General features: G+C 55.3%; 1 protein-coding gene across 7 annotated transcripts in view; it reads left to right on the forward strand.

Moving 5' to 3' along the window:
• Positions 1-22,150, forward strand: part of EHMT1 (euchromatic histone lysine methyltransferase 1) — a 142,269-nt gene that overhangs the window by 100,559 nt on the left and 19,560 nt on the right. For 5 of the 7 annotated variants that reach the window (XM_047700589.1, XM_047700590.1, XM_047700587.1 and 2 more), the window contains 9 exons: positions 1,441-1,586; positions 6,034-6,177; positions 7,444-7,670; positions 8,397-8,570; positions 9,769-9,851; positions 10,879-10,985; positions 15,567-15,689; positions 20,249-20,350; positions 21,893-21,997. In XM_047700589.1, coding sequence (XP_047556545.1) covers positions 1,441-1,586; positions 6,034-6,177; positions 7,444-7,670; positions 8,397-8,570; positions 9,769-9,851; positions 10,879-10,985; positions 15,567-15,689; positions 20,249-20,350; positions 21,893-21,997 — 1,211 coding nt within the window. Of the gene's footprint in view, positions 1-1,440; positions 1,587-6,033; positions 6,178-7,443; positions 7,671-8,396; positions 8,571-9,768; positions 9,852-10,878; positions 10,986-11,247; positions 12,552-12,651; positions 12,882-15,566; positions 15,690-20,248; positions 20,351-21,892; positions 21,998-22,150 lie in introns of those variants that run through there. The other 2 variants (XM_047700592.1, XM_047700593.1) reach the window with 2 other exon arrangements.

Here is a 22,150-nt window from a genome sequence, read left to right on the forward strand (position 1 = left end):
TGGCAGCAGGCACTTGGTGGGTTTCTCTTGAGCCATTCCTTTGGCGCCCCTGGTGGCTCCCAGTGCCGGAGAGGGGGGCACACCCCGTGCTGGGGAGGTGTCTGAGCCACTGCCCCCCTGTCCGTGTGCCCTCACTCCTCCTCGCGGCGGCCTCCGCCATGCTGGCCGGCCCCTTCCTCGTTACAGGATGCACTTGTAAGCAGACTCGTCGGGGCTCTCCCAGCTCTAAACCTGTGGTAATGCTCACGTTACTTCTAGTTCACCGTTGCCCTGTTTCCTCTCATCGTGAAGGAAGGATGTCATTCTCTTGGGGTGTCAGTGACCCTGCGTCACACGGCAAAATGTGCGTGCGGCTCCTGCTGCCAGTCCCAGGGGACCCCGCAACCCGAGTCTCCCGGTGAGGACTGGCCTCTGATTGCACACAAGGGTGGTGGTGGACAGTGAGGGCAGGTCCTCCCATCCTGGTGGGCCCCTGTATGTAGGTGTGGCGACAAGAGTCCATTGTTTTCTCTCCCTGTTTTTCTTTTCTTTTCCTTTTTGTTATGTTAAGTAGGCTCCACAGTGGGCTTGGACTCGTGACCCTGAGACTGTGACCCGAGCTGACATCAAGAGTGGGCCACTCACCTGAGCCACCCAGGCGCCCCAAGAGTCCTTTATTCTTAACTAAGGGAGCTAACGACGAGCATGGGCGGTGTCGATCCCCTTCCGTGTCTGCTTTGGCTGCCTCACAAGAGGAGAGCATGAAATGTGCCTTCCTTTGGAAGCAGCCAGGCCCTGTTGCCAGGCGGGACTGAGGGGCCTTTCTGCAGCCAGCCTGCTCCCCCAGCCCTCGAGGCCGCCTGGCTCTAGCGGAGCCCAGGTGTGGGCTGCAGGCCCTCCTTCTCCCCGGGTGTCTTCCTCAGAAATTGAGGATGAGAAGGAAATAAGTTGGGTCACCCTTATTACTACTGTCCCTGTTGGGCTCGCATCCCTCAACTCTCTCTCCTCAGTCTAGCAAACATCCTGGAGAGTGAGTAAACCCAGAGGGGATCGAAGGTTTCTTCCTGGGGCTGCAGCTCTGAAACCGAGTGAGGAGAGCAGGGTCTTAATGTGTATCGGATGCTTTTTTGTGTGAAAATCTTCTGTAATGAGGATACAGTCTCTTTCTGAACTGAGGTCCTGGCTCCTGGGAGCCTGGCTGGCGGTGTGTTCGTAGGAGAGGGTCCCCTCCCAGTGCCGCTGGCAGCTGGACCCTCCCGCTGGGCCATGCTGCTCGTGCCAGCAAAGTCGTTGATGTGCTTGTATTTCCTTGCATGTGAGGGTTCCGCAAAGACTATGTGCTTGGTCACTTTCCGGACTGCCGCTTTGAGGTGGAGACTTCGTGCCGCTGAATGTTGTGGAAGCCCGTCTGGGCGTGTGCTGTGCTGTTGGTGACACTCACGTGTGTTCATGTGACTTTAGGGCTGGCTAATGGTCCCGACATGGTGGAGACGGACGGCCTTCAGGAAGTGCCCCTCTGTAGCTGCCGGATGGAAACCCCGAAAAGCCGAGAGATCGCGACCCTGGCCAACAACCAGTGCATGGCTACGGAGAGTGTGGACCACGAAGTAAGCACGCTCATTGTCCCCGCAGCAGCAGGGTGAGGCAGGGCGCCCGAGGCACAGCAGAAAGGGAGGCCCTTCGTGCCTGCCTTCGCTGCTAGAGCTTCTGGCTGGACCCCTGCACACAGAAGAGCTCCCCTCACCTGCTAGAGCTCTTTGGCACCCGGAAACACCTCACACTGGATAGACCGAATAAACAGCCACTTGGTCTTTGTTTTCCCCATTTTTCAGAGTTCGGAGTTGGTGTCCTCTGACAGTCCCAGGGCCTCGATTGTGTTTGTCCCCTCCTGCCCCTCTTTCCTTTCCTTTATCGTCTTAGGGACTCGTGGTCTTTCCTGTGTTCAGCGTGTTGTGAAATGAAACAGACCCGGAAAGCAGACAAGACAGACGTTTGGCCTCATGAGTCTGTGCAGGCCGGGCGCCCTGGTAACCCTCACCTCGCCACCAAGGTTCTGGGTCTGACTGGGCCTGAGTGGCCCCGGTTCTGCCCTCTGCAGTGCTCACCTCCCTGTGTTTTCTGAACATGCGCACCATCCGTATGGAAACCCATGGACACCGTTGTCCTTCTGTCTTCTAATTTACTCCCCCTCGTTTTCTCTTCCTCTCAATTTCTGTAAAACAGCCGGGGCCCCGAGGCCACATCATCTGGAGTTTGTGGATGGCGCAGTCCTGGTGCTGCTTAGCTGTTCCTCTGTCCTTGTGCACCCGCCCCTTTAACGCAGACCTGGGCTAGACTCTTCTCACCCCCTCTGCAGGACTCGAGGAGGGCGCTAGCCCAAAGCTTTGAGATTTCCTGGAGGCTGGACCGCACTGGCCCCAGTCCCCGCAGGACTTCCCGGTGAGGCTTTCGAAATTCAGTGCCCCACACCCTGGGGCCCACGCAACACTAGCTGGGTCTTCCTTCTCCTCCTGTTCCAACACCAGTGTCACGTGCGTCTTGTGGCTAAGTGGGGTTTGCCCCCGGATGCTCAGCCGTGGGACCTTCATTTTGTCATCAGTGTTGGTTCTGGGCTGTGGCTTTGCTGTCTCGTTGTTGTTTTATGTGGGATTCCAGGACGTTTTTAGGGCACTGCTCTTTTCCCCAAAATTGTTTTGTGGTCTCCCTGTCTCGTGTTCCGCTGCCAGCACGCAGCCCTTCCCTAAACAAGCTCCTTGGTCTTTGTGTTTTGTCAGGCAGCTCGTTGAGGCACAATTCGTGCAGTAAAAAGTCACCTTTTTGGTGTGGTTCTGAGTGTTGGCAACTGTGTACAGTCACATGACCACCACTGCTGTCAGGGACCCGCCGTTCAGATCTTCCGATGCTTCTCTGACCCCGTCTGCCTGTTCTGTTGCCGCGGGAGGCGTGTTGGGTTCTGCCGCCGCGTGGGTTTCTCCCTCCAGACCCACTTGCTTGGCCTGTTGTGTGTGGAGGCTCCGCCCCGTGCACACGCATCCTCATGCGCTGTCCCTCTGCAGCCCCAGAGAGACACCTGTGCTGGGACCCTGTGTGCCTGGTACTCACGTGAGCACCCGGCTTTCCTGTGGCGAGTGTCTGCAGGCGCATTTTCACCCTTGGGCTCTGCGCCTTCATCTTCAAAGTGCATTTCTTTGGTGTCTGTGCTTGAATCTCATCCGGACCACCCCACCCCAGGCCATTGTTGCTGTAGCTGGGCTGCGATCCAGCCTCTTTGTGGTGTTAGGGTTTATGTCATCCATTACTCATTTTTCTCTGTGTTTTGCCTTTTGGATTGAATTTTTTATGATTCCAGTTTATTCCACTACTGGATGGATGGTGTCCATCTTCTTCTGGCATCTGCGGGGACCTCCCCGGGCTTCCCCGTGCGTGCGGGCATCTGTCCGTTGCTCCTAGTGCCACGCCCGCCGATGTGGTGTCAGGGTCTGACGGTAACGTGTCCCCAGCCCTCCCCCCCGTCTTGTCACATTGTAGCGTCCTGTGTGCCTGCCCCGCAGGGTACCGCTGTCATGTCTCTTCAGTTCTCTTTCAGACCGCTCAGACATGAGAGTCTCTGGTTGACTCTCGTTTAGACCCTGCACTGGGACCCCTCCCCTCTGTTGCGTTGGAGCCCGGGACCCTGCTGTCGTGGCCGAGCCACAGTGCAGGTCACTGCCAACAGTGAGTTCTCTGGCTTCTGTGGGCCTGGAAATGTCTCTGTTCTGCCTTCCTCTGGGGAGGTCTTTTCACGGGCGTAGACCTCTGAGCACCTGCAGGGGCTGCTGCAGCCCCGTTCGTGCTTTCCGACGAGGACGCCGGCTGCCCTTCCTTTCTGTTCCTCTGCTGTGATGTTCGGTTTTTCTTCAGCTGCTCTGAGGTTTTCTCTTGTCTCTGGGCCTGGGTGCCATGGTTTTGTTCTTTCTTTTGTCTTTCTCTTTCTTCATGCTCTCTGAGCCTCTTGGACTTTGATCTGGTGCCTGCTTGTCCTCCAGGCTCCTCGGCCTGGCTGTCCTCCCGTCTGGCACTCTGGTCACGCGTGTGTCAGCTTATTTGACGGTGTCTCAGCCGGGCTGCTCCGCTCTCCTCTCTGGTTCTGTTTCAGGTTTGGGTTAATTACACTGACCGTTTGCAGTTCAGTAATTTCTTCTTTCTGGGCTATGGTCACAAGCCGGTCCTATGCATTTATCTGTTTGCATATTTTTTATTTCCACCATTTTTATTTGGGTTTTCTACCATTCCTGGCGTGCCTGAGCAGCCGGGCGCTCCGCGCTCTCCTGGCACGGCTCTGGCTCCTGGCCGTGCACTCGGACTCCCGAGCAGAAGCCCTCAGCCGCCCCTCCGCCACTTGGGGCCCCGCGATTCTCGGTGTGGGATCCTGCTTGTGGTTGGACGTCGAGCAGCGCCTCGTCCCCTGCTGCTGACAGCGGTAACGTCCGCGGGGCTGGCGGTTAGCTGGCGCACGCCGCTCTCAGAGTTGCTGTTGTTTGCCCGTGTGGGTGCGTCACTCTGCTGCTCCTGGGCTCCCTCCCCGGGACGGTCGCTTGGACCTCTTTGAGTTTTTCCTCGTGTTTTATATGTTTTTGCGTAGTTTTACATAACCCGCTCTCTTTGTCATGTCTTGACTGTCTGCTCTAGAGACACTGACTGTGGCGGAGGTGCCGCCCTTTAGTTCCACTCCTTCCTCACCCCTGCTGTCAGTGCTGTCTTCACTGCTGGTTACAGCCGTGCTTTTGGTTTTCCTAACACCCTGTGGAAATGCTCCCAGCTGAGCCAGGGCGTGCTTGGATTACGTTTTCCTAAACAACTCTTTACTTTCCTGAGTTGATGGTTTTCTCATTTTTCATTTTCTGTGTTCCTCTTACAAGTTCGGTCGCAGATCGATGGAATTGCACGTTTCCGTGGGCATTTGCAGCACATCAGGTCAGTCTGGGTTGTCACTTTCTCGTCTTGGTGGTGCAGAACCCTCAGGAGCCCCTCACAGGAGGCGTCTGGGAGATGAGTGGCTGAGACTTTGGATTCTGGAGATGATTTAGCCCCATCCGGAACCCGGTGTCGGACTCAGTCTCCTTCGCGCTTCGAGACCCCTCTTCGTCCCGTCACGCCACACTGGCTGCCGGCCGGGAGCTCGCTGGTGTCCTGGGCGGCCGCCGCCTCTCACACAAGTGGGGATGGCCACATCTCCAGTTTGTGTACCCTTGCTTCTCTCCATTTTACTTCTCTTTTAGGTTCCCGGATGGAGCCTCCAGTTTTCTTCTCCATTTTCCAAACTTTTGTCCGTTTGCTTCACTTTCAGATAATTCCCTTCCTTCCAGCACATCCGTAGAAATTTCCCTTTCCTGCACCTTCGTTCCAGCTCCCGAGAGCTCCTTTTTGTTCTGAGAGCATGTCTTCGTTGAGTCTCCCGTTCCAGTCTGAGGGTGGCTGGTGACCGGGGCGCTGGTGACCATGTCTGCACACTGTCCACCCTGGCTTGTGCTCCTCGGGTGGCCTCTGATTTCCGCTTGGTTGCTTTAGTCTCTGCTTTGTCTCTGCTTCTCCCGCCGGAGCAAACGTCTGTCAGGGATGATGGGTCTGGGCCTTGCTGTTCGCTGACTCTGTGTCACTCAGTGCGGTGGGGGGCCCAGTTGGCGGAGCAGTTGCAGGGCAGGGCTGACCAGTAGCCCTTTGTCTGGTGCTTTGCTCTGGCTGCCCCGACCACTGGTGGGGCTCCGTGCATTCACAGTGAGGTTCCACTGCTGGCCCACGGCGCCCCTCCTGTCCGGCCTGGTGTGTGTCCATTCAGCTCGCCCGGGACGTTTTCCTCAGTTCGCCGAGCTAAGCACCTGCTCCTCTGACACTGTGTATGTGGCCGCTTGTCAGGCTGACCGTTGTGTCGGGAAGACTCGAGAGGATGGAGCCCTGCCTTTCCTCCACATTCCACCCCCCCACCCCGATACGGGGCTCTCGGAGTCTGCCCTGGACTCGCGCCCGCGGGGCCCTCCCTGACAGGCTGCCGCTGACCCTGGTTTCATGTGGTTGCAGCTGGGCCGGTGCACCAACAGCGTGGTCAAGCACGAGCTAATGCGCCCGTCCAGCAGAGCGCCGCTCTTGGTGCTGTGCGAGGACCACCGGGGCCGGATGGTGAAGCACCAGTGCTGTCCTGGGTGCGGCTACTTCTGCACAGCGGTAAGTGCCTGGCTCTCCATGCGTCCCCGGCGGGGTGGGCTCACGCTGGTGCTCGCTGCCTCCCTCCACTGGCCGTCGGGGTGGACGCCTCCTGGCAGCCCCCTGGCAGCCCCCGAGTCCGGAGGCCCCTCCCATAACGCCCTGGTTTTGCTGTGGGTGAGCCGGCAGGCTCCCGGGGACAGCTAGGACAGGGCAGGCGGTGCCCTTGGTCCCCTCCTCCTACTCACTGCGTCTGAGCACGGGGCCCGCCTGGCTCGCCTTCTGCTTTGCCTTCATTTCTTGGTTTTAGGGTCTTCTCTGCTAGTAACTTCATTCCACATATACCAGTGCCTTGCAGTGCCCACAAGAACACGGGGGCCCTGTGGTTCACTCGGCCCACAGCTGAGCAGCCGCCTGGGCCAGGAGCTTCTCTGCAGTGGCTGCTCTTGGGATTTCACACCCGTGCGCCCTTCCTTGTCTGCCGTCCCCTTGTTGCTTGTGCTGGAAGGGAGGGAGGCTGTTTCTCTGTCCCGTTCACCCTTAGCTCCTGGCAGGAGCATGCTGCTCCCCCTGCTTCTCATCCTGCTGGGGCTTTACCTCCTTGGTGCTAGCGAGAGTCCTTTTTTGAGGCCATCGGATTTGCCTGAAGTGCCCTTGGTGATGCTGGGTAATGTCTGCGGAGCACTGCTGCTCACTGTTCCGAGACTCTCTTCCTGGATTGTCCTCTGGTCCCTTCTTGGGACCGGGTCCTCTGTGCAGTCTCTTCTCGGGTTAGAACAGTCAGAGAGCAAGGCCTTGGGCTCCTGGGGCGTGGGGGGCAGTCAGGTGGGTTCTCCCCTCTTCATGCTCTCTCTTTAGAGCAGGGGTGGGGCCGGGTGGGGGCCGTCTGGGCGGCTCCATCGGTTAAGTCTCCGCCGCTTGGCTTCAGCCCCGGTCGTGATCTCAGGGTTGTGGGATCGAACCCCGATCGGGCTCCACACTCGGAGTGGAGTCTGCTTGAGATCCTCTCCCTCTTTCTCTGCCCCTCCTGCTCTTGCTGTCTTTCTCTCTGTCTCTCAAATAAATCTTCCCCAAAAAACAAAAAGAAAACAAAGCAGGTGTCCGTGCGGATGCACCACAGATGTAGACCATGGATTCCCTGTGTACCTAGGCGGGACTGGGAGCCCTGACTGTCCAGCGGGCCCGTGGCACCCACACCGCACACATAGGCGGGTTCTGCACACTTTGTGTGCTTTCATGCACGTAACCCTGATTGTAAACAAGGATTTCTCATCTCCCCGTGTTCAGGGTAACTTTATGGAGTGTCAGCCTGAGAGCAGCATCTCTCACCGCTTTCACAAAGACTGTGCCTCTCGAGTCAATAATGCCAGCTACTGTCCCCACTGTGGGGAGGAGATCTCCAAGGCCAAAGAGGTGACCATCGCAAAAGCCGACACGACCTCCACCGTGATGCCGGCCCCCGGGCAGGACAAGAGCTCCCTGGTGGAGGGCAGGGCTGACACGACCACGGGCAGGTAGGCGCCCGGCGCAGCTCGGTCTGCTCCCCGGAGCCCTCTGTGTCTTCAAGTGCTGACCCCTGCGTGTGTGTGCGCACGGCCTCTGCCCCGCGGGAGTGTGTCTGCGTGTCTGTGCATCTGTCGCAGGCAAGCGCGGTACTGGCTCTACTGGCGCAGGCTGTTAGGGTTTGATGGCTGGCTAAACGGAAACGGAGTTTTGTGAGGGGAAGGGCTCCTATTGGGAACGTACGACATGGTAGATGTTACGCTGATACCGCCAAGAGTAGTAGCTCGTGGAGGGCTGTGTAAAAGAGCCTCGAACTGTGGACGCAGCAAACTGAGCACCGGGAGGAGGCTGGTTCCGTCTTGCTGTTCTGTACTAACGCTGCTAGTCTGTATGAACGTGACCCACCGCGAGTCAGGTTTCTGGGCGGGTTTCCTCCCGTTGCGGAGAGCGTGGGTTTGGTAGCTCCAGCTGGGAAGGGCATTCGGAAAAGTAGACTTGGACATGGTCCTGGAAACCCTGGAAAACTTGCCCTTTTGCTTTAATGTCACTTTTCCTGGGAATTTGCCCTGAACTGGACTCTGATCCAAGGACTGAACAGAGAATGAGTCTGGAGCTGTTTTCACGCTCAGCTGGAAGGGTCCGAGTGAATCATGTTCTGTGTTTTCATTGATTTTCACGAGAAGGCGAGTTTTTCACGTATCTGCAGTTCAGCCTGTCATTTCTTCCCTGCCCCGAAGCACTGCGGGACCACTGCTCTCGGAGGACGGCAAGCTGCAGAGCACAGCGCCCCAGGCGGCTGAGGGCTTCGACCCCACCGGGCCTGCCGGGCTGGTGAAGCCAGCCCCCGGCCTTTCCCAGGGACCAGGGAAGGAGACCTTGGAAAGTGCTCTGATCGCTCTGGATTCGGAAAAGTAAGAACCAGTCTGCATTTTCAGACGTGGCTCTGGGCCTGAGCCACTGACCTCTGCCCAACTAGACACTCCTTCCTGCAGATTTCTCTTCCCTCCTTGTCAGCCGTGGGGCCGTTGGAGCCCGTGTCCAGACCCCCGCCCCCAGTGCTTCCAGTACTCCCACTGCCCCCACAGTCGCACTTCCCAAGGGTCTACACCCTGTATGCCACCTCCTAAGGGCACCGGGTTCCCTCACGGGGTCGTGGGCATTCCCGAGGGGGGTCACTGTAGCATTCTTCAGCTTTTCGACTAGTGGTGTTTATCAGGACAATTTATGTATTTTTATGCTCTTTGAAGAAATTATTGCCAACTGTCCATTGTACTAAGAGCAGAAGGTGACTTCTGCCAAGTCCTTAGGACAGTCCCATCGTCCTCTTACAGACATGTCCCCAGGGTGGTGGTGACCCTGGCTGGCGCTGACCTCAGGACATGTAGAGCAAATGCCACTTGGTTGATTCCTTGTCTGTGAAACAAAGGGTCGGATCACGTGGCTTTGAGGCCCACCTGCGCCCAGGCGGTGCCGCCCTGCAGGGGGCCCGAGTCTGCAACCGGGGAGCCAGGCAGGGTTCCTCCCCCAAGGAAGCCCAGCGGTCTAGTTCACCAGGGCCTCATGCCAGGCCCCGTGTCCTTCCTCGGGGCAGCGTGCCGCCCTGCTGGAAGGGGCATGTGTTAGCGCGCTCTTGTCCGGGGGAAGCTCAGGGTCAGGAGTCACTGTCCAGTCCCCATAGCTCTCACTCCATCAGTCTCCAGCCCCCTCTGTGGCCCTGATGTTACCGTGGCTGTTGCGTCCGCCCGCCTGCTCGACAGGCCCAGACTGCACACTGCTGGAGGGGGCAGGCTGGGCCCCGCCACCTCAGCGCCTCCCTTGACCCCACGCTACAAAGGGATGGTTCGCTGTGTTGTCACAGTTCATAGAAGTCTCAGGAGCCATTCTCCTGTTGTGGATGAAGAAGGTAGTTGCTTGATTTTGTTATTTTTTCCTGTGAGTTGCCTGAGCCTGGTGAGTTTCGTGCCCTTGACCCTGAGGCAGCAGCAGGTAGACCTCCCCAGGCCTTCTTGTCCTGCAGCGTCCTTCTGTGTGTCTGCGAGTGCGGTGGCAGGGGGGCTGGGAGCACGAGTGGGGCCGCCGGCGGTCCCAGCCATCCTGCTCTCTCCACAGACCCAAGAAGCTCCGTTTCCACCCGAAGCAGCTGTATTTCTCCGCCAGGCAAGGGGAGCTGCAGAAAGTGCTGCTCATGCTGGGTAAGCGGCCTGTCCCTGCGGCCCCGGAGCACGCAGTCGCTTGTTAGCTTTTCTGAGGTGGGGTCATTGGTTTTCTTCATCCCGTCTTGTTTCTCTGAGCTGTGCCCAGCGGCGTTCACCCTGTGTGATGTTCGTATCCTGGTGCTCGTGGTGACAGAAATACTTTCTAGGAATTTCTTATTTTCAAAGAAGAATTAGGTGTGTGATTAAATTAAGAGAAGGCGTAGATCAGGAAGAAGGAAGAGGAGTGAGCTGGGGCGGGCCACGAGCTGGCAGCAGGAGGGCAGGAGCCAGCCGTGGGCAGAGCAGGACGCATCACATGGACGTCCGCGCGTGCGTCTTCGGGCTGACGCGGCGGCTGGTGCTTTCAGACCCTTCCCAGCTCTACTGCGGCCAAGGAAGGCCAGTAATTTGATTCTGAGCTCTCAGCTCAAGGCTTTGTTTTTCTGGGTTCAAGAGTGATTAAAAAATCTCAATGATTTGTTCTAAAAATCTAAGTCATTTAATGTTGACTGAAATGGTGGTTTCGGTCCTTTCCCCCAGGCTCGGTGGGGTGCTGCGGTTGCCTGCCTGTTCTGCGGCTGGTCTGTTAGCTGATTGTCCACCGCAGGCCTCCTGGGCTCGCGCGCACTGAGCCACGTGTGTCTGAGGCTGCCCAGTGGGCCTGTTGTCCTTGGGCTTAGCAGGTGCACCCAGTCTGGGAGGAAGGCCGAGAGCAGGAGTGCTTGAGAATACAGGTGGAACCCCAGAGAAATTCTGGGAGCCTTGAGTTAGACAAGGTCAGTGAGGGAAGGGATTTATATTGTTAGGTCGTTGCTGGCAGTAGGCCCACATGTGGAATTTGGTGTGGAACGAACATACTTCCTTTTGAGTCTTCCCAGTGTGTTTGGACCTAGACACGGGGTGGTGGGCAATGCTGGTTCTCAGTGGTCGCCCACATGGGCCTTTACCGGCCTTTGTGATCACCCTAGAGTGGGGGGACCAGAGACTGCTTCTGAAATAATTGGTGAACCCTGTTTGTTGGCAGTGGATGGGATCGACCCCAACTTCAAGATGGAGCACCAGAACAAGCGCTCCCCATTGCACGCCGCCGCGGAGGCCGGCCACGTGGACATCTGCCACATGCTGATTCAGGTCGGATGGCGCGGCCCTCTGCCGAGCCCCCCACCCACTCGCTCTTGTCTTTGTCCAGTAAAGTAACACGACGCGTGGTCCTGAGAGCGCACAGGTCACACGGCACTACTGGCTCACACAGAAAACCAGCGTTTCTGTCCCCCCAGTCCCGGCACGTCCTGGCGCTGCTCTCAGCCCCACAGCGGCTTCTCTGGCTCTTTCTAGATTCGTTCTTGTTGTTCCCGTTCTACATTCAGTTTTTAATATTAATTACTGACTTTAGAGCGTGGAAAGGCTTGGCCCTGGTACACTCGCACCGCCCGCTCCCCAGTCTCCTCCTTTTTTCATGTCCCAGTGTTGCCGAGATCAGTGGGGAGCCCTTGTGTTGGGCGATCCCGTTGGTACTTTCCAGGCTGGCCGCAGTGCCGCTGACAGTGGTGATTGTCGTGTGCTTCTGTAGTCTCTTGGCCTCCTGCTGATTCATTCCTAACCCTCTGAACACGCTGCCTCCTGTCTCGTGTCACCTGGAAGCCCTGTTGCTTGGTCCTATGTCCTCTTTCTCTGAGCCACGCCTTCCCTGACCCTGGCCCTGTGTTGGGTCCCCTGTGTGCTGGAGACCAGTTTTTGGCCTGACCGTGTATCTCCAGGTGCTTCAGGAAATCTCTGACCCACTGGTCTGAGATCTCCCTGCGATGCAGTGGTCTTTTGACTCCTTTGGGGCATTTGCTGTGTCCTTTCCTGTCCCTTGTTTTGGGGTTTCTGGATGCCACCTTCCCGTCTGCCCTCTGGAGCCCCTGTTCACATGGTCGGCCTTACAAACTCGTTCTCTGGGCTTCATTTCCCGTTTGCTTGCTAGGTCGTGTTCTTGACTCATCCTTCAGCTCCTCTGGGGAATTCTCATCTGTGCCATCACGTCTTGAGACCCAGTGCCCTTTCTTGCTCCTTTTTCGTACCTCTGTTCTTCCCTTGTTCCTTTGAAGATACTACAGTAATTCTGAAGTTTTATGCTGCTCTGTTCATTTTGGTCTTTCTTTTTAAAGGTTTTCCCCAAATGCCTGATGATTTGTCTTTTTTCCCATCTAAAGCACTAAAATGCTGGTGGCGCGTCCCTGCCTCGTCACGGTCGGGCGTCCTGCAGACATTGCTGGCCGGAGAGGGGTGCGTGGTGCGGGTGGTCTCCTGCGCGTGCGTCTGTGGGAGCTGGAGGTACCGGGGTCGCTGTCCTCCCTCAGCCTCACCTGTGTGGCTGTCCCCACTCGCCTGGAGCGTTTTCGCATTGTTCTGACCGGTGCTGATGGACGTGGCGGTTGTGGGCAGAGCAGGACACGATCGTGCTGACGGTTGCGCGGGTGTCTTACCGTAGACCCACTGTGAGTGCGGATCTCTAGCTCCCTCTCCTGCCGCAGAGCTGCTGTGTGGATGTGTCTTGTTAAGCAGCATGTTGCTGGAAGGTTTAAAAGCTCAGTCTGATAATCTCGGTATTTTAATAGGAACTTTTATTTTAGATAGTATTTATTGTAATTCTTAGCATTTAAATATATATTTGTTGTTTCATATTGTTTTGGTTCTTAGTCTTTTCAAACAAATATATATTTTTTTAATCTCCTTTTTTGCCTTCTTTTGGGTTGAATTCGCTTCAATCCCCTCACTTCCTTTCTCTTCACTCACTCTTCTTTCTGGCCTCCAGAGGTCACTCTATGGTCTGGCGTGCAGGCCTCCTGCCTTCCAGCGGGCAGGACGGGGTGGGGGCAGACACCAAGGGGAGGAGAGACGGCCTTGCCCTGCACAGCGATGGTACTTTCCGGGCCACTTCCGTGGGGAGGCCCCTGGAGGCCTCAGGTACGAGTCCAAGAGAAGCCTGGCTGGGCTCAGCTGCCAGGCAGCCTAGAGAGCTGCTCATAGTGGCCGTGCAGGGGTGGGTTCTTGGCCGTGACCGTGATGGGTGGCTGATCTGACAGAGAATGGCAGCTGGTATGGCCGTTGGGGCAGTGACCATGGGTGCTAGTGCTCTGGGGGGAGAAGTCTGGGGGTCAGCACTCCAGTGGGACACTGTCTTATCCCCGCTGCGAGGAGTTGCAGAGGCGTGGATGTGGTCTGTGCTTTTTCCAGGGTTGGCTGGAGGCCCAGTGCTGTGTGGGACCCGTGGCAGGACGGGGTCGGGACAGGGACAGGGTCGCCCTGATGGTCCTGTGTGCCATGCAGAGTTGGGTGAGGGGCTGCCCAGGCTCCTCCTCGTCTCAGAGACCAGCGTGGGGGCTTCTTGAGAGATATTTCCCTGGATTTGGGATTCTGGGTTGCTGGTTGTTTTCTCTCACTTTGAGGAATGATTCCACGGTCTTCTGGCTTCTGTGCTTTCTTTGAGAAGTTAGGTCGTCACTGCTTTGAGAGGACCTGTTTTCTCTTTGGCGCCCTCCCCCACCTTTTTTACCGTTAAAATGTGTGTGTGTATGTAAGGTGCATACGGAAAAGTCCTTAAGATGTAAACGTCCTGTTGGTAAATAATCATGAAGAGCACCAGGTCAGGACACAGCCCTGCCCATGCCCCTGGAGGGGATGCTCTCCGGGCTCTCGCTGTGACAGCCCTGCTCCCTGCGTCTCTCGGGCTTGATCACCATGTGGCTCACCTGTGTCCGCCACGACGCTTTATGCTCCTCGAGGCACACGGTGGGAATTCTAGTGTGTCTTCCTTTTAGCCTAGGAGCAGAAAGCCTGCTTGTGCCTGTGAGCACAGGGGGCCAGGTGTCCGTGCTCTGCTCTGGCCCTGCCCCTCCTGCCCTTGTGGGAGGCACTGTCCTGGCAAAGTGTCTCTAACCCCACACCTTGCACTGGGCAGGCTCTGGCTCTGACCCCCTCCCCGGTCCCACGGTGGCCCTGAAGCTGCTGACCGGGGCCGCTGGCCTGCGCTCCTCTGGGTGCCTGCGCTCTCGGGGTTTGAGGAATGTTCCTTCACGGCCAGGAGCGCCTGTGGAGAGCGGTTTTGAGATCTCTCCCTCCTGTTCAGCTTTTGGCCTGAGGCCTCACTGCAAACAGGTCTTGTTCCGTTCGGACCCCAGGGCGCTGCAGTGTGGCGTGCGCTGCCGCACGTGGCTGTCTGGGTTTGAATGACGGAAGTACACGGAAGGAGGTGTGTGCTCCTTAAGACCGCTCCCTGTTCTCACCATTCTCCGGTGGGAAGCCCGTCATCGCATGGGCACCTCGTGGTTTCACTCACTCTCCTGTCTTCTCCCCCCGTCTTGAGCTTCTCATGGATTCTTTGGCTTTGTTTCTCAGTCATCCTTACCTTTTTCTGGTGATGATCACTTTCTTCCGGGCCAGCTTTTGTGGCGTCAGTTCTGGGTTGTCTCTGTGTCCCTGTGAGGGCCTCTGTCACGTGTTGCCCCTGATTTCAGATGGGTACACAGGGAATTGGTCATAGGTCCTCAGACCTGCCCCCCACATCTCGGCCTGGTCTGACCCTGGTGTAACCACAGTTCAGGGGCCTGGTCCTCTGACCTCTGACGTTCTGTTGGTGCCTAGTCTCCAGCTCTGCCTGTGGCCCCCAGCCCTGTTCTGCCCTCTGGAATTAATTCACCAGAAGTCTCGTTCAGAGTTCCCGAAACCACCTCAGTCCCCTGCTTTCCTTAAGTTCACCGCTCTGGATCTATTTAAGAAGTTTTTTTGTTTGTTTGTTTGTTTGTTTTTTAAAGTTCTTAACTCATTTTGTTACTTTTGTTTTTAATTACAAACAGTAAAAGCAATATTATTCTCAGCCTTTTCCCAGTAAATATTTATTTTACAAACTAAATACTAGGTTCTGGCATATCAGTTTAAGAAAGCAGGCGGTTTCACCCCCATGGGGAAAGGTTTTAATTGTGAGACACCCAGTTTGCTTATGGCACACAACACATTTTAAAGTTGGACCTTCTTCAGTTCCAGACAGACTGAAATCTACGTATATTTGCTGGGTCGTTAACTTTTCAAGTACATATTCTATTGGAAGTGTTAGAGATTGGTTCGAAATACTTAGTATTGGAAATCAGCTTTTATTCTGCTTACTTTGGGAAGCATTAAAACAGCCAGAGAAAGAGGTCAGTGAGTCAGGTTGTCCTGTGGTCTCTGTAGGCTGGGTCACTGCCCAGCTACCAGCCAGGGCCTGCTGAGCAGCCCCCTCCACATCCCTCCTTTGCCTGCTTGCTTTTATTTTATTTTTTAAAGATTTTAGTTACTTTTGACAGAGCGCACGCGTGTTCGTGCCAGTCGGGAGAGGGGCAGAGGGAGCAGCGGACTCCCGCTGAGCAGGGAGCCCGATGTGGGACTCTGGCCCCCCAGGTGCCCCCCTCCTTTCCTTCTTCAGAAGGTCATGACTTCTCATTTCTAAAGGTATTGTCGCTGATGTGCTGTAAACATTTTCGGTTAAGAAAATGTCCTTCTTGAACTGAGGGTTTGATGGTAGTAGAATAATCATGTTTTGAATTTGGTTCTAAAGACTCAGTTGCAGTGAGTAGAAATGATTTGAGCGAAGCTCATGAGGTCTTTCCGCTTGCAAGTTGTCTGAAGTGTCCAGGTGCCAGGTCGGGGCGGCACTGGGACTCTGGACGCACCTGAACTGTCCGGTTTCACTAGGCGGGCGCGAATATTGACACCTGCTCGGAGGACCAGAGAACCCCGTTGATGGAGGCCGCAGAAAACAACCATTTAGACGCAGTGAAGTACCTCATCAAGGCCGGGGCCCTCGTGGATCCTAAGGTACGCACCCCCTTACGTGTGGAGGTCCCTCAGCAGGAGGGGCAGGGCAGCTTCCTTGTGGGGACGTCTTCAGGGATTGGCAGCACCCAGCGTCCGCCTGCTTGTCTGGAAGTAGTTAGTAGTTCACCTTGCTTGCTTCCCAGTGTGTCTGAGGAAACGCTGGTGCACACTGGCTCTGCCGTGCAGAGGCCTCTAGCTTCCTTCCGTTCGTACACTTTCCCTCTTCTGACTTCCACTTGGAGCAATTAGCACCCCCCGCAAAAACATGCAGATCAGGAAAGAAGTAAAATGATCTCTGTTCATTAATGGTATGGTTTTTGTATGTTGAAAAATCCTGAAGAAGTCCCATAAAAACCAGAACAATAAACGCGTGTAGAAAAGTTATAAGATACAAACTCAGTGTGTCTCTGTACACTGGAGGTGAACTGTCCAAAGGGGAAATTAAGAATTCCATTTATAATAGCATCAAAACAGTAAAACATAAGGAATAAACGCAACCAAGGAGACAGAGACTTGTTCACCGAAAACCACGGAACGTCGCTCAAAGAGACGAAAGAAGACGTGAGTATGTGGAAACGCGTCCCGCGCTCACGGGCTGGAAGACCGAACGTCGCCGAAGTGTCCGCACACCGGGGGCGAGCCGCGGAGTCCACGCGACTCCTGTCCGAGTCCCAGTGCCGTTTTTAGAGATGGAGAAAAACCAGCCCTGAAATCCCTGCGGATCTCGGGGACCCTGAGCACTCGGAACCAGCCTGCAGAGGAACGGAGCCGGAGGCCTCCCGCTTCCTGTCTCCGGACCTGCCACGACGCTCGCAGTCAGCACAGCGCGGCGCTGGCCTGGAGACGGACGCGCGGAGCTCGGAGAGCAAGGCCCAGAAACGAGCCCATCGCGATGGAAACTAGTTCCCGGCGGGTGCCAGCATCACTCGGTGGGAGGAAAGGGTGGTCTTTTTAACAAATGGTGCCGGGAAAGTGGGATCTTCACGTGCACAAGTGTGGAAGAATGCAGCTGGGCTCTTCTTTACTCTGCATTTAGTTACTTAAAATGGATCAAAGACCTAAACATAACAGCCAGAACCATAGATCTCTTAGAAGAGAAGAAGAAGATAGATCTTCATGCCATTCATTGGGTCTGACAGTGGTGTCTTGGATATGACACCAATAGCACAGTTAATAAAATAGATTTATAATATTTATATTATAAACCTATAAAATAGATAAAATAGATAAACTTAATAAAAAATAAAAACTTTTTGTGTCAGAGGACACTAAGAGTGTGAAGAGACAACCCACGCAATGGGAGAAATAGTAATCCTGCTGGGGAATTCCTATCCAGAATATATGAAGAACTCCTACCACTCAATAACCAAAATCCAGCCCAATTCAAAAGTGGGCAAAGACTTTGAACGGACATTAGTCCAGAGAAGGTCTGTAAATGGTCAATTAGCACATGAAAAGATGCTCAGTGTCACCAGTCCTCAGGGAAATGCAAATCCAAACCACAGGGAGATGTCACCTGGTTTCCTTGGGGATGCAGTTACTTAAAACCGGGAAGTAAGTGCTGGCAGACGTAGAGAAACTGGAGGCCTTGTGCACTGCTGCTGGGGATGTGAAATGCAGCTTCTGTGGAAACCGGTTTGGTGGTTTCTCAGAGAGGAGCAGGCGGAACTGCCGTGTGATCCGGCCCTTCCAGTCGTGGGCATCTGCCCGGAGAAACAAGGCACGGATGGGTGTCTGCGCTCCCATGTTTTCAGCAGCCTCGTTCGCAAAGTGAGGTGGCGGCGGCCCCACCCCACCGTCCGCCACAGAGGGACGGGTTAGGGAAAGGTGGCCTGTGCGCTTCGTGGGCACCGCCCAACCCTAAAGGAGAAGGAAGCCCCAACACCGGGGAAGGGCTGAGACGAGCCTGTCCCAGAGGGACACACCCTGTGGGATATGTGCGTGTGAGGACCCGGAGTCGTCCAGTTGAGAGACTGGGAGTGGGTTGAATAAAGGTCACGGGGGCCGGCTGGGGCGGTGTCCCTGCCCAGTGGGGGTTTGTAGGGTCCGCAGTGAGGGCCGCAGGACAGCGAGGGATCACTGCCACCAAACTACACTTAAAAACGACCAAAATGGCAAAATCTTTTGTCTTGTACATACATACATATGTAACTACAGTGAAATTGTAAAAATGATCTTGTAGTTTTCACATGATACACATTTTTCCAGCCAAAGACTTAGACTGTTCATAGTAATTTATCAACTTCTTTTTTTCCATGAGATTATCAGTGTTTTTCTATTAAATACTGTTTTATATCATTATTTGAGGTGGCTGTGCTGTATTTCATGATGCGGTTGTATCACTTTTAGTCACATTTGCTTATTGCTTTGTTTGTTTGTTTTTCAATTTCCTTTTTTTTAGACTTTATTTATTTATTTGACAGAGAGAGAGACAGCAAGAGGGAATATAAGCAGGGGAAGTGGGAGAGGGAGAAGCAGGCTTCCCACCTAGCAGGGAGCCAGATGTGGGGCCCGATCCCAGGACTCTGGGGTCATGACCTGAGCCAAAAGTAGATGCTCAACCAACTGAGCCACCTAGGCACCCCTGTTTTCAATTTTTTAAAAGATTTATTTATTTTCAGAGAGCGTGCGAGCATGAGACCAGGGGGAGGGGCAGAGGGAGAGAATCTTTCAAGCACGCTCCCCGCTGAGTGCAGAGCCCAACATGGGGCTCCATCCCAGTGACCCTGAGATCATGACCTGAGCCACAACCAAGAGTCGGACGCTTAGCTGACTGAGCCACTCTGGTGCCCTGTGTTTTCAGTCACCGTTATACACAGTGCTCCAGGTAGCATTTTTTAAGCTAAATTTTTGCATGTTTGATTTCTTTAGGACATATTTCTGGGTGTGGAATTGTTAGATTGAAATGTTGAGGTGTGTATTTTTTTTTAATATTTTATTTATTTGACAGAGACAGTGAGAGAAGGAATACAGGGGGAGTGGGAGAGGGAGAAGCAGGCTTCCTATTGAGCAGGGACTCAATCCCAGGACCCTGGGTCGCGGGTGGCGACCCCTGCCCCCAGGAGAAGATAGGCCTGTTCAGATCTGGGTCGTGTCAACAGGGGAAGGTTTTGTGATACTCAGTACAAGGTCAGACAACTGAGAACACTTGAAAATAAGGCAGGCCTTTACACCAACAACCATACGTTTTTCTATTTATCATAGAACTAAAATTTATTTTTTTTTCAAATGGTTATTATTATTATTATTATTTTTAACTTAATAGAGATCACAAGTAGTCAGAGAGGCAGGCAGGGAGAGAGGAGGAAGCAGGTTCCCTGCTGAGCAGAGAGCCTGATGCGGGGCTTGATCCCAGGACCCTGGGATCATGACCTGAGCCGAAGGCAGAGGCTTTAACCCACTGAGCCACCCAGGCGCCCCCATACAACTAAAATTTTAAACGCCAGTAATGTGGGGTTTGACTGGGTGGGTTTTCTTGAGAAAAGCAGGTCACTGACTAACTTCAGGATCGGTAAGAAGTATTTATCAGTGTGTATGTGAAAATCTCAGATTAATCCTCAGAGGGTCAGAAACAGGGAAAAAGAAGAACTGAGGAAATGTGGTCTGTACAGACAGGAGCAGGGGGAAGGCAAAGAGAGACACTGGAAGGAAAAAACGGCGGAAGTGTGTCTGCGCGGGTCCCTGGGACTCACGGCCAGGAAGAGTCCGTGTGTGCAGGGCCCAAGCTCTCTGGTTGGCACTGAGCCTGGCTGTGCAAACCAGGATGCAGATGGTGCCCTGGCCCTTCCAGGACCCCTAAGGCTCTCCTGGAGCTTCCTGGATCTGACCTCCACAGTGGAGGGTCGCCTTTGTTTTGTTTTGAGATGCTGCAGTTCATGGTACCTATTTAGCACGCTTGAGGAAACAGCTGAAAGCTAATGGGGAGATGGGCCTGCAGCCACAGGAGGCCAGGTGCAGGCAGGCGGCCACTCTGACGTGTGTTGGCCTGCAGGGCAAGTGTGCCCCCGTAATGGGCCTCTGCTCTTCTCTGCCATTTATTATTTTTAATTCTGTGGCACAAAGACCGTGATTATGGAGTTATTAGCACTAGCCTAATGTGCAGTGGGGCCGTTATCTCATAGAGGCCCCAGTGGGCCTGGGGCCCTCTTGTCACGTGAGGAGTGCAGGTGCCTGGCACAGGCCTGGGGGCTGTGTTGGAATAGAGGCCATGGTGCTGCACATGGCCACGTCAAGAAGCCTAGGGTGTGCCTGACCCTGACCGGACCGTGGGAGAAAGGAAGGGATAGGCGCTTGACATGGTGTCCCTGCAGGTGTGTCTTAGAAGATGAAGAGGCCTTGCCCCATTGGTGTCCGGAGCTTGGAGTGTGGAGCCCGATGGACGGGGCTTGGACCCCAGTTGTGCAGCCTCTGAAAACAACTCCACCTTTCTCTGCCTGGGCTCCCTGCCATTCTAGAAGGTGCCTCCCTAGTGTGGGGAGCAGAAGTTCACTGTGGTGCTGCGCTCGGCCGTGCCGGAGGTCACGGGCTTTCTCTGGGTCTCAGTGGTGCTTGTGTTGCAGGACGCAGAGGGCTCCACTTGTCTGCACCTCGCTGCCAAGAAAGGTCACTATGATGTGGTTCAGTATCTGCTTTCGAATGGACAGATGGACGTCAACTGTCAGGTAACGCTATCCTGCATTGCAGACCCTCCACCTGGCCGCCTGGCCAGTGACCCCATTCTCCGTCGTAGCAGTGGTGGCCCCTCCCCCTTTTCTGCAGCCCCCTTGGAAGGCCTGGCCTCGCCCCTGCGGCCGCCTCCCCTGCCTGACCACTGGCTATTCTGAACGCTCACCACCGGCTCAGCTGCCCGGCTGGAGACTTCTCCCACAGCATCTCCCTGGGCTGACCTGCCAGGCACCCTCCCTCCCATAGCCATCTTCCCTCCCAGCAGCTGTCAGGGTTCCACGGCAGGGTCTTTATGTACATGTGGCCCCGGCCTGAGGAGGTCACCTGTGCATCTAGTGAGTGGCTCAGAAGAGCAAGCCAGAGCATTTCCCTCCCACTTGCTGAGACACAGACCGCTCCCCTCCCTGTGACTCGGCCCTGGAGAGGCCATCTGGGCTCACAGGCCCTGTCCCATCTCTTTTAGTCCAGCCATTGCCTCCAACCCAGCTCCAACAAGCCACCCTGACAGAGACCCTCCCCAGTGGCCCAGATAGAGCTCCCTGCCTTGTGCCACCTGGCCTCCCTCTGCTCTCACAGGTCCACGGGCTGGACCCCTCCCGTTTCATTTTCTGTCTGCCACTTAGTTCGGTTTAATATGTTCCTGGGCCGGGTTCCCTCTGGTGTGCTTGTCCCTGTTGTGCCCCCAGGGCCCAGGTGGTGCCCTCAGCCAGCCTGCAGGGATGGCCTCACTGTAGTCCCAGAGAGGTGGCAGCTGGTGGGGGAGGGACAGGAAATCGTTGGGGACGTGTTGGGGAGGGTTGAGCTTTCTGCCACCAGACCATGAGTTGGCAACGTGATACTCATTTCCTGAAGACTTGCCTTTTTCTGGTTTAAATAAAACTACCCACCACCACTGAATAAGGAGACAGGCCTGGGTTGTGGATGGTAGAAAGCCAGTTCGTCAGAACCATGACAGACCCTAATACGGTCAGCCCGGGCAGGCTTTCTGCTTCCTGCCCTTCAGGAAGAAGTGGGAAGTGGGCACAGCCTCCGTCAGTCTCTGGGGTTGGATGTCTGGCCGTCTGCAGGTTGGCAGCTGGTCCTACTTCATGCTTGGGGTCTGTCTGGGTCACGGGGGCTGGTGCTTCCTACCAGCCAGACTGCTGCTCTGGGAGGGATGGTCTGGTCAGCATTTCTTGGTCCTTACGTGGTTCAAGTAGGTGTCCTGGTGGTAACTGCCCAGCAGGCTGCAAAGGGGCGAGGGTACCTGGCTGATCTGTCTGTCCCCCTCAGAGCCGAGGTTCTGGCTGCTTCCTGCACTCACTGAGGCACTGAGGGCTGCACCCTAAGCCTTGGTCTCCTCATCCACAGAATGGGGACTTGGACTGTCTCCTGTAGTCATCTTACAGGTCCTGAGTGAGACCGCTTCATGATACTTGCCTGCAGAGCTGTAATGGATTTTGTGTGTGTGTGTGTGTGTGTGTGCGTGTGTGTGTGTGTGTGTGTACGCGTGCGCGTGTGTGTGTGTTGTGTTTTTTGGCTTTTTTTTTTGAAATTAGGATGATGGCGGCTGGACGCCCATGATTTGGGCCACGGAGTATAAGCATGTGGAGCTCGTGAAGCTGCTGCTCTCCAAGGGTTCTGACATCAACATCCGGGATAACGTGAGTCTCTGGCTGTCATTGGCCCTGAGCTCCCCCAGGGAAGCGCATCCTGGAGGAGGGTGGAGGGACCAGGGTGCACAGCGCGAGCAGCTGCAGCTTCTCCTTCTTGGAAGCCTGACTGCAGCTCTGCCCTCTTCTTTCATGTTTTCCGCG

This window comes from Lutra lutra, chromosome 13 (assembly GCF_902655055.1).
Source record: "Lutra lutra chromosome 13, mLutLut1.2, whole genome shotgun sequence".
Classification (NCBI taxonomy): domain Eukaryota; kingdom Metazoa; phylum Chordata; class Mammalia; order Carnivora; family Mustelidae; genus Lutra; species Lutra lutra.